Source organism: Fibroporia radiculosa (genome assembly GCF_000313525.1).
Source record: "Fibroporia radiculosa TFFH 294 genomic supercontigs, scaffold1148, whole genome shotgun sequence".
In the NCBI taxonomy this organism is placed as follows: Eukaryota; Fungi; Basidiomycota; class Agaricomycetes; order Polyporales; family Fibroporiaceae; genus Fibroporia; species Fibroporia radiculosa.
Window position 1 is genome coordinate 12,842 of NW_012133269.1, and position 11,592 is coordinate 24,433.

The 11,592-nt window shown below is 53.2% G+C and overlaps 3 protein-coding genes across 3 annotated transcripts; 2 read left to right on the forward strand and 1 right to left on the reverse strand.

Annotated features, from left to right (window-relative positions):
- Positions 1 to 314: 314 nt before the first annotated feature.
- Positions 315 to 1,164, forward strand: FIBRA_02259 (uncharacterized protein; the record flags this gene model as incomplete). Its single annotated transcript, XM_012324124.1, has 4 exons — positions 315 to 669; positions 721 to 799; positions 854 to 984; positions 1,043 to 1,164. 4 exons carry the CDS (start codon positions 315 to 317, stop codon positions 1,162 to 1,164), a joined length of 687 nt encoding a protein of 228 aa, XP_012179514.1.
- A 1,605-nt stretch (positions 1,165 to 2,769) lies between these two features.
- On the forward strand, positions 2,770 to 3,984 carry FIBRA_02260 (uncharacterized protein; the record flags this gene model as incomplete). The annotated part of the gene is made up of 5 exons (XM_012324125.1): positions 2,770 to 2,977; positions 3,040 to 3,135; positions 3,191 to 3,512; positions 3,574 to 3,705; positions 3,768 to 3,984. The coding sequence occupies 5 exons, from the start codon at positions 2,770 to 2,772 to the stop codon at positions 3,982 to 3,984; spliced, it is 975 nt and encodes a 324-aa protein (XP_012179515.1).
- A 4,010-nt stretch (positions 3,985 to 7,994) lies between these two features.
- FIBRA_02261 (uncharacterized protein) lies at positions 7,995 to 10,827 on the reverse strand (the record flags this gene model as incomplete). Its single annotated transcript, XM_012324126.1, has 5 exons — positions 7,995 to 8,238; positions 8,537 to 8,670; positions 8,728 to 8,841; positions 10,372 to 10,652; positions 10,746 to 10,827. The coding sequence occupies 5 exons, from the start codon at positions 10,825 to 10,827 to the stop codon at positions 7,995 to 7,997; spliced, it is 855 nt and encodes a 284-aa protein (XP_012179516.1).
- Between the last annotated feature and the right edge of the window lie 765 nt (positions 10,828 to 11,592).

An 11,592-nucleotide genomic window follows, 5' to 3' on the forward strand; every position in this document is an offset into this window, starting at 1 on the left:
TCCAAGACGGGTCACGGAAAACACATCACCTCGTCGTGTACTGGCACCAAGGCAGCGATCTTGAGGTTGATGTGGGTTGAAGACACTTCCAAAAACGAATCAGCTACCTTTCAGAGACAAATTATTCAATTTGTGCCGATGGAGATTGGACTCTTATCGAATCATAGACAAAGGCTTGTAACTTACTAGGACTGGATGACCGAAAAGATCGGGAGGCTCTGCAAGCGCTGGCCCGTAGAAGGCGCCGATGACACGCCGCCATCCTCCAGAACAGCACTCGCATCCCTCGCACCTAGTCGTTCGTTTCGGCCTTCATGTCACGACGGTCTCCCCACATCTTTGGCTTTCCGATTCTCCTGGTAGTCACAGTCCTCCTCCTCCTTACTCACCCGTCGCATGCCATCAAGTTCGCTCTCCCAGCTTCGCGTTTCCCCGCTCCGAAATGCATTTGGAATGCTGCCCATCCTGGTGCACTAGTCATCGTAACAGCAAACATTGGTCCGGGCGAACACCAGCGAGTTGATATCGAAATTCTGGACTCTGGACCGAATAGGAACGTGTACTTAAGTAAGAAGAACATCAGCGGGGAGAAGCGTTTTGCGATTACAGCGCATTCCGAGGAGGATGTGGGTGTCTGTTTCAGGAATTATATAGATCCAGGCAAGCAGGGTAAGCTCGTCGCCTTCGAAGATCTCATGATTTCTCATAATATATGGACAGGTGGCCCGGTAGAGGCAAAGCAGAGGACAAGGGTTATTGACCTTGACATTGACATTGGTGCGGATGCCGTGGATTACAAGTGAGCCGTTTACTACTCTGATATGGAATCACCCATGCTAACACGTCGTGGCAGTGCAATTGCAAACCAAGAGTCACTGTCCGGGCTCGAAACCGAAATGCGCAAATTGGAGGGCGTTGTAAAAGAGATCGTCGACGAGATGGATTATTTAAAGTCGCGAGAGGAACGTTTCCAGTCAACAAATAGTAAGTGTCCTGAATTAATAATGTCATCTGAACTATTTGAATCTCAATGAGCCGCTAGTTTCAACAAATGGCCGTGTGCAGAATTTTGCATGGTTCACAATGGCTTCATTAGTTGGCCTAGGAATCTGGCAGATTTTGCATTTGCGGGCATACTTCAAGCGGAAATATCTCATTGATTAACGTCTTGCCTTTGTATACCATCTAATGGGAATTCCGGTGCAACGCAGAAATTGTCTGGTCGACCGTGCGACCTACTTTATCCCTATATAGGATATTGAGTCATGAAACATCTTATACCAGGTTTTTCAACAATTTATGGTATCATGCAAGACCACCGTTGGGCAGGACGGATTGTTTGAGTGCGTCTGTTTGATACTGTGGCGTCCGAGACATGTAGTTGAGATGTTAGTAATGATTTGAATGCTTATGTGCCTGCCGAGCAGGCGGATATGATAGTCCTACTGTTGTCGACATCGTTCTCAGGATCATTCTTTCAACAGATCTGGTACAGCTTGCTTGATGGACACATCGACGATTTGCTTTTATCGTTTCCCTGGGAGTAATCTTCAGGTGAGTACAATCTGATTTATCCAGCTCTTTATATCAATCCTTGGCGTTGTACCGCCCAACCCCCGGAGCCACTCGCGTGAAACTATTGAGTGGATGTTATGAGCATATTACATGGATACGCGCGCTTCGTAGATCACAGCATGTGAGCCCCTTTTGATTTGTTCTGAAACTACATATTGGCGTTTCTTCCATACATTCCAATTGGCTGTGAGATACTATTCCTGTCACGCTGACAGTTCTTTCAATCAGACTGCATGACAACATCAGATATCTAGACAGGCGTGCGATGAAGAAATGCTGGGCATGCGACCGTACATAAGTCCGTTTGAGTGCTCAGATTCTATTTCATTTCGTTTCCTTCCTTACTCCACTCCTTATTTTTTTTTGTTCGACGCGGGGTATTGAATAGTAAGTGCGCACCTAACAATTGAACTCGTCGCTAAGATTTAATTTGATCAGCCTCTGCAGCTCAGTGCGACGGCCGATACATTCTTTTCATGATGATTGGGTTGCGATCTACCTTTCTCGCGGTTTTATTCATCTGCTATTCTGTGCTCGGCGCACCCATCCCGTACGTTGTCGCCCTGTTTATAATTTAGAGTATATATCATCTAAGATGCATCCTTATGTCACATAGGCCTGCTGCAGTTCGGGATACAGCGTTGAATATGCCGTACGTGTCTTGTGTTATTTGTCACATAAGTGCAGTAATGATCTTGAGAGCAGAGCACGCGATGACCGTTACAATGATTCGTATAATGACGGAAGTCAAGGGCTGGAAAGACTAGTCTTTGGAATGGGGAACATTGTAGATGACTTGGCAGAACCTGTCTCCAATGAATCGAACCTTCCCTAGATTTATACTTGATTATACAGTCATGTCTAAACAGAGGTGAAATGGTGATCCAAGTTACAGAGTTACTCAGCGCTTAATCACAACTTGAAGCAGTTCTTGCAATACAAGCCAACATGGTTATTGGCTTCTAGTGTTTTTCACGTGACTTTACAAACTGGCGAATGCAGGCTACGTTCCCGTTATTGCTTGCAAGCGCCCAGCCATCTAATCAAAGTACATCTTCAAGCTTCTTATTAAAACAAGTTTTCTCGACCCGTCGCACATTAGTGGCCAAATCCGTTGCTATGTGTTCCTCGCTCGTGGATCATTTAACCAATATCGCAGCACCAATGGTGAATCAAAGCGATCTACCATTCAGAATGCTAGTCCGTCGCTACAATGCAAGTCTGGTATACACGCAAATGCTGCTTCCGGACAGGTTGCTTAACGACAAAGATTATCTTGATTTCCATTTGCGCGAGCTAGGTGATCCAAATGATCGACCAGTGGTTGTCCAGCTCTGTGGCAATGACCCCGAGATCGTGGTTAGAGCTGGTAGATGTGTACAAAATTACTGTGATGGAATAGGTGAGTTTCTCGGAGCATCAAGTATGTTTGTGGACTTTTGACGAGCTTTTAAAGCTCATTAGATCTGAATCTCGGCTGCCCTCAGGAAGCCGCACGGGACGCACACTATGGGGCGTACCTGCTTGGGCAAAAAGATTGGCCTGTTGTTGAAAGCATGGGTATGATCTCAACCCTCAACTGCACCACTAACGTAATTCATGGGGGAATCCTTAGTATCTGCCATGTCTCATTCGTTCATCGTCCCAGTTTCCACCAAGTTGCGTCTATGTCAGCCAGTTCCTGCTACTCTGGTTCTTGCGCAGCATTTGGAGGATGCAGGTGCCGGATGGATAACTCTGCATGCACGGACTGTTTCCGCTCGGCGGCGTCGACAGGGTGCAGCCGATCTAGAACAAGTCAGGAGACTCAAGGACAATCTCAGGGTCCCTGTTGTCAGTAATGGCAACGTGCGGACGTGGGAAGATATTGCAAGTAATCGGAAGATGACCGGCGCAGATGGTATAATGGTCGGTGAAAGCATGTTAGCGAACCCTTGGTGAGCATCTGTGCCCTCGTTTGCTAGATCTCTTGGAAACCGGCCGAGACCATATCTTTAGTATTTTCTCTGGTACGGTCCCCGATCCAGTGGAAATCTCGTTAGAATATCTGGATCTATGCAGAGACCATCCGCATACTGCAACCCTTCAGACCATACAAACCCACATCAGACACTTTGTTGATCACCCGTGGTAAGTTCTGTTTGGCCAATCTGGTCAGTCCCGGCAGGAGTGCTGAGCATTGGTCTGAATAGTGGACGGAGACCATGGTTCAACAAGTTCCGCGCCGCTCTCAACCAGTCACGAACAATCGATGATCTGGAACATTTACTCAAGCGGAGGGTACAGAAATGGCGTGGGCTACCACCTTACACCACAGGTGCCGCACATGCAGCCGAGTCCGACATAGATGTTGAATTAAATTTAGATCATGATGACGACGCTTTCGCCGCCATGTCCCTTATTTCGTAGGGCAGCATACAATTCGTTTATCACCCTTCAAGATCTCGGCCAGTGTGTCCAGGCCTTTGAAGGGTCGTATCCCTACCTAATGGGGTACAACATCGCCCTTGATAGTCGCTTCTGGATCTCGATCAATGAGTATCGTTCCTTTGCTTCCGTTAAATTTGTTCGAGCAACATCTGCCGGCAGTATACTAGGGTCTCGGGTCTGGGCTGATCTATGCCGTGGAGGCTTTCAATTTATGGGCTGTTCTTACGATTTATAGCAGGACCCTGATCCTGAGAAGGTGAAGCTGTCTGTGGAGTGGCTCAGAGGAGTGCTGTAGATCAGATGAGTCCGTGAGCTTGCTTTCACCCTTGATCCTTGGTCAAAATGTCTCACTAAGTTAAGCCGTTTGTCGATATCGAGCAGCCGAGATTACGAAGACTGTACAGTCGCTCATAGCCTCTCCAAACTGCCAGTTTAGCACTTATTTATATAGGGACTTGTAGGTGTTCCAATCTGAAGTGAGCAGTGCAGTTCAAATTTGCTTCGCTTTCCCACTGAAAACGATGTGTTCTGTAGATCCAATTTGTTATTTACAATGGATTTCTGATAGTGATATTCGCGTCAGCCATATCTGACTCCCAATTTGCGTTGAAGTCTAACAGCGACTGATTTTCAAGCTTTCGTGATTCTACTTCCCTGCATTGAGCCTTCGGCTTTCGGACATTGTGAAAAACAGAACGGATCCGACAGGAAGCCCCAGCCCTTCGTCCACCGATCCGGACATATCCGATACCTACGACACACCTCGTTGTTCGCAATACTCAATAATCGCGCATGCGCGGGTTGCCGAGTCCAGCACCCTCGGCGTTGTCGTAAGCCAGCCCGTGGGCTGTCAGTCATTCATACACGAGCCCTCGCTTCGGCACGTGGTCTGTTTTTTTAAATTCCATCGTGTCGAAGCCTGTGTTCGGTTTCCCTAATCCCTGAAGGCCTGAGGGCAGAAGATGGCAGGCAGCTGGCCGTCTTAATTCCGCAGCACCCCCTCGGCTGAGCGCTCACCGGCACGACGATTCCGCGCACGAGATCTATCCAATCCTGGTGTCTACCTGCTGGCATCATTCTCACTAACAGGCAGGACACCTACGCATTGCTTCAGGTTCACTCCTCAGCTCTACTCCTCAGGTCTGAGGCCCGCTGTGGTATGATATTGATCCATATGTAAGACTATTTCACATTGACGCATGCATAATTAGGTCTCCGCCTTCAACAATGACATGATCGTACATTGACCCTGTCGATGACAGAGCTACACAACACTTGGGAATTATTCCAATCTATTCCAATTTTTTCGTATCTCGGGCCCGTACATGCATGATCAAGCGGCCTCTTTTCCTCTGAATGACTGCCCCAGCTGCGAGATCGGAGACAGCCAGGTAAGCTTCCAAGCACGCCTTTCGGTGATAAGCGATTGGCTCGGATTATATAGAGATCTTTCCAATTGCAATGGAGCCGGGACACCCACACCTTGAACTCATGCCCTAGGACGTACATTGGACTCCACTAGATGCTCACCTTCGACAGACAGACTTACACGTTTCTTCGTAATTCGTATTTGGGTCCACGAGCCAGGGGACCAGCGGCATTTGTACGTGCTGTGCTGACAGCGCTACCACTTGTTCTCACTGTCAACAAGTCGCCCGTTGTCTCCTACCATTACGGAGCAGAGCGTCTCCACGGGTATCAGATGTTGTGCCCATTGTTTCCCCATCAGCGGAAAGTTTCCAGGGCATCTTTCCTATCTGTATATCTCCGGGGGCACCATTCCTCAACGAGCTATGTACCTCGACTAGAATCCAGATTACGCGAACTTCCGCACTCTAACTCTGTATTGACACTGGCCTATTCGTGATCATTTTCGCCACTCAATAAAGTCCTCACGGGTCGTCTATCTGTACCCATCGTCCATCTGTACTGACCGGGCGACCACGATGCCACGCGCGTCCAGGCTGTGAGTTGGGATCTCAACTCACGGTCGCGTATCAACGCCGATGCTCTGATGGGATCGATGCTCAGGACGCTTTGTCTCGAGCAGCGTTGCGAGAGGCCGCAACAATTGGAGTAGCTGTCAAGAATAACTTTCCATTCGGGATCAATTTACTATCGAGTGGACGTTTCAAGCTTCTTCTGCCCACAGCCGAGATTCCTCTGTAGTGCTTCGGTCCGAACGCGCGCCCTAAGTCTACTGGAGCCAATAATCATGCCTCCGAGATCAACATCGAGCGGAAGTCACCCCCGCGGGGCGCTGGCAAATAAGTTATGGTAGTCGGCAGCACACCGTCCGCGGGGCGCTGAAGACTGGAGTGCTCTACTTGCAGTTCCAGCCACTGATACAAGTTTTGCCGGGGCAATCCCAGCACTAGAACCGTTTCGCCAAGTATGTTCACAGTCTTATCGCATGGTAGGTGGAATTTCCGCTCCCATCTGTACGAGACCCTGTGTCCACTGGACATTGCCGTGGAGGGCACGATGCACGTCAGGCCACCTTCATGCGGAGCGAAAGGGGCCCATCTTTCCAGCCAGAGGCTTCTTCGCATTGACGTCCTCCGCGCTGCGCGCTTTAAAGGCTATCTAGCCAATCTCCAGCCATCTGCTCACCAGGCGGAGCCCCACCGCAGGCAATCCCCCGTCGAATATCCAGGGTCTGCTGTCACTGGCCTCGACTCTAGCCAATGCGAGCTAGACTCAACTCTATGCAACGTGCGAGGCACGTTCCCGACTCCAAGTCGGCAGCGCGCGCCATCATTATGAGAGCTCGTCGGTCGCGAAGAATGTGCTGTATATCCAGGGGGCCCCTCAATCATGGTTCACACCGGACCGCGAATCCTGTGTGAAGGTATTCACCTGTGATGCACAAATCCAACCAACCCACTTCCAAAGATCATTGGCGAAGCTTCGTCTCGCAAAATGCACGGGCCCCGAGAACAGCAGCGGGATAAGTTCCGCTGGTGCCATGGTCTAGCTGGCAACTGTGTTTCCATTGGAGCCTGCCGTCACACGGATAGGGATGTGATGCCGCAAATTGTGCTAGTCCATTCCGGTGCTTGCATTGTTCTTTCGCCAGCAACCCGGAGACTGACCTGTCGGAACCATTCACCATCATCAGCGCTACAGCAACCGTTAACCAACATTCACGCCTTCCGCCTTCGGCCCATTCTCGCGCCCTGTCTCTGCACACGAATGGCCGTCCGTTAAACTTTGCAATGATGAACGGGCCAAAAATGACTCGCCTGGAGCAAGACTGAATGACTCTTCTGTGACCATCATTCATCGGACCGGTAAATTGCCGGCCAAACGTTCGCATGTGAGCCAGATTACCGTGCAGAGTCCATTCTTAACTTGCCCACCTCGTTTCTCCCGTCTCTGCTCGCTACGACTAACCGGTCTGCCTCTTGAACCCTGTTTCTGCGATGCTGCACACGCGAAACTCGAGACCGGCCGCTTCGACCGCCTCGAGTCTGGTGCGTGCGGCGCCTGGCACAAACCCGGGCGGGCACGTGCTCTTTCCCCCGCACGCCGGATGCGCCGGGCCGGGATGAGCCGTGCCAAGAAAGGCTGAAATGATCTCAAGCCAATCGGGGCAGGACAGATCTGAGCCAGACCGGAGCGGAGTTTTACCTTCCGGCCGTGATCTGTCCGTATCTCGGAACCGACCTCCGACGCGGCGCACCGGGCCTGGGTCGGACGGAGCCCTGAAGGAATGCAGCAGAGAGGCTCCAGCTTGCTCAGCGACGATGCGGGGCTCGTCGAAGCGGAGGGAAAGAGGGCCTTGCGGAGAAGACATCTGAGTTGCAGCAGGAAATGACCGTGGTGACGCAGAAGGTTTGTTCATTGCAAATGCCGATACAAGTACAAGCTACCTCGTCGGCTATGTGGGGGAGATCTCGACGTGGTCTTCACTACGGTTCATACATTCTCCAAGACACCCCAGAGGGATCTTCACCGGCCCATCCAGCCCTACGTAGCAAAGGCGGTTAGCCGTCGTAGATAAAGCTGATGCGCGCATACCGGGGGCGGAAGGCCGCCGCGGCGCGGAGAGGAACTGCGAAAGCACTCACCCCATCAACTAATATCAACTCCCCACACACGTACTGGCTGGCCTTGCTTGCCAGAAATACGACAGGGCCTGCAAAGTCGCGCGGCTCACCCCAACGCCCTGCAGGGATGCGCTCGGAGATCTGTCGCAGCCGCGCGGGGTCCTGAAGCAGCTTCTCGTTCCTGCACGGAACATATCAGTGGTCAGGGGACCGTTCGACACGAGCACACGTGCTCTCCAGGATGGAAAAAAAGCGACACTACGCTTGGAACAACCCGTGCGCGGTGGCGTATGTTGGATACGCCAAGGGATCGCGATACCCGCAGCAGCAAGTATTGATCGCCGCACGTAACAGAAAACGGTTCGACCCACTTATTGCAACGAGGCGAAATGAGGGTAAAACTGTCCGATAAACGGGGCGAAAAGGGAAAGACGGTCCCAGGATAAACAGGCGTGAGACAAGAGCGACCAAGTACCCACATATCGGTTGCGATGTATCCTGGGCAGATACCGTTCACTTGAACGTTATCCTTGCTCCACTCGTTGCTCAGTGCTTTCGTGAGCTGGCCCAGTGCCCCCTTCGCCGCCGCATACGCGGGAACAGTGAAGCCACCCTGCCGTCGTGATCAGCAACCTGTCGGACGGGCAGAATGGCCGACATGACAGCGTACCTGGAACGTCAATAGCGAGCACATGTTGATAATCTTTCCGCGGCGTCGCGGGACCATGTGCTGGCCTGCTGCTTGTGAAAGCAGCCAGACAGACTTGAGGTTGACATCAATGACCTGCAAGATTCACCATACTGCAAGTCAGGGTCGAGTCGTGAGGGCATACACGGCAAAAATGAGGCAAGATCGTAATAGGATCGAAGCAAAACAGAGGCGAGAGAAGCGACAGACGGACATCACTCTCTGACGAAAGGCAAAGGACAACGAAAGACAGGGACATCAAACGGAGGACGGCGCGCCCCGCTCATGTCTTACACGGGGCGCGTGCGTGAGAGCGAACGAGCAAGCGCAGCGGGCTGTATCCACGAATCGAATGGCAGAGAGCCATCGCCAGAGCCTGGCCCTACGACCGCCCCGCGCAGCTCACACCGGCAACGCTCCGGCAAGCCAACATTACCCATAGGGCGAGCTAGCCGGACAGATGCCTTCTAGCGTGAAATAGCAAGCCAGCGATGATCCCAATGCGCGCCGAAGTAGGAAAGGGCAGCAGCGCGGACGGCAATGACGTCACGATATCCCCCGTACGGCCATTCATACCTCGGGCCAGGCGCAGAAGGGGCCTAGGCGAGATGTGGGCGAGACGCAATCCAGCCGCGAAGGGTCGTGGAGCAGGGCGAAGAGCGTGGACGACGGAGGGACGTAGAACGCGAAGACGGTCAGCACATGCGCGAAGCACACCCTCGGTTGTCCGCATCGGCCGTCCGCCAGATTCGCTGCACCGCGTACGAGTTGAAGCAGAAGCGGATGACGATCGGTGATCAGGGCACGGCGCAGCGTAGACGGAAACGTGAAGAACGAGAGGTGGAGCGGGGAGCGGAAGCTGAGAAGCAGCCGTTCGGAACACTATGGCGAGCTTGCTGTGGGGGATGCGCGACTGCCACGATAGGCAGACGTCGAGGGTTACGACACGGGAAGACGGCGCGCGTAACGGATGGGGACAATTGCTGTCAGATGCGCCTTCACGAAGAAAGATTAACAGCGATCAAGGGAGTGAGGGACAAGACAGCAGCGCCCGACGCGGTGTAGGACGAAGTTGCAACACAGGTGTTGTGCAATGTTCGCATTAAGAGAGACTTTGGCGTGCGATGGGAGAAATATATGCCAGGCAAGGCGGCAATGTCTACATCTCCTCGGCCTGCGAGGAGGAATGCCATATTTAGACAGGTGTTATAGAGGCACGCGGACAGGGTGCAGCATCCACCATCAGTAGAAAAAGTCATAGAAGTGGGGAATCGCCGAGCGCCTTGAATACGATAGGAAATCATCTGGTGGTTGGTAAGGGTGACCGACAGACTGCACGATCGCGGACCGCCGGACGGGAGAATGCGAAGGATGTGGCCAGTGTGTCGGAGCACGTCAGGGGAAGAGGAAGATGAATGTGGGAACGATGATGCAAGAGCGAGTGGCATGCCCCAGACACGGGCATCGCGCGAGCAAAGTGAACGGGGAGAGCAGGCAACCGGGATGCTGAGGGATTGGGGAGGAATTCGCACGGCAGGTATGAGCCAAAAGCTTGAGGGTGAGACCAATCGGATCCGAGAAATGAAAGAGAAAGAAAAGAACACGAGAAGGAGGAGAGAGACGCACATCATCCCAATCACGCTCGGCGAATTGGACGGCCGGGGATCTCCGCTGGATGCCTGCGCTGTTGACGAGGACATGGATTTCGCCGCCCATGGCCTCGAGGGCGGCAGGAAAAACGTGTTTGACGGCCTCCAAGTCACTTAGATCGCAGTCGACAGTCTTGACAATACGGCCGAGGGCGGCTATGGCGTCTCGGGTAGAGTTGTTTGTGGTGGATGGGCGCTGGACGAGACATATGTTGGCACCGGATTCGGCGAGGGCGATAGCGCAGGCGGCTCCGATGCCTGAAGAAGATAAGAAGAATACGATTGAAGAGGGGGTGTGTAATCAGCGAGAATATTGCCGTCGGAGGATGGGTATATGCGACAGCGACGTACCGCGAGTGGCGCCTGTGATGAGGACGTTGTGGCCAGCGAGGGAGAAAAGGTCAAGGACGGGGAGAGCTGGCGTAGGATCCATGGTGGAGATGGGAAAGAGACGGAGGAGGAGGCAGCATGGCGAGCTCGCTATAAGTACTCTCGTCGCGGGGAGCAGGACGAGGAGGAGAGCAAGAGCACGACGCCGGACGGTTGCGCGGCCGGGGAGTCGCCGGATCGGGGGAGGGGCCGGAGATCCGAGGCGGCGGGGCGGGGGAGTGTCCGGAGTCCGTGCAGCGATCGACGAATGAGGGCGGTCCGGGGCACCCGCCGGCGCAGATAAGGGCGAGGAGGCCGGCCCCTAAATGGTAGTGCTTACGTCAGCATATTGTCGATCACGCAGAGGGGGCGCGGACGGTCGGTCCGGGGGGGGGAAAGGCTCCCTCGCCCTGCGCGGTTCAGTCCAGCACACGCGCCTCACGAGACTCGTTCGTCTACGAATATAAATGCTCCAGTCGTATTCTCCACTCTCATCTCCATCGCCCCTCCCGACTCGCATCCGCAACCATGTCCCCCGTCGCCCTCCCCACTCAGCACGCTGCCGTCCTCCACGGCCCCAAGGACCTCCGCTACGAGGAGCGCCCCCTCTGGCCACCACAGCAAGGCTACGTCCAGGTGGCCGTGGTCGCAACTGGTCTCTGTGGCAGCGACCGTATGTCTCGCGCCTCATTCGTACTACGACCTGTGTTTACCCCTGAGTTTTCCTAGTTCACTATTACCAGCACGGCCGCAACGGCGACTTTGTCGTGCAACAGCCGCTCGTCCTTGGACACGAGGCTGCCGGCGTTGTCACCGCCGTCGGTCCCGG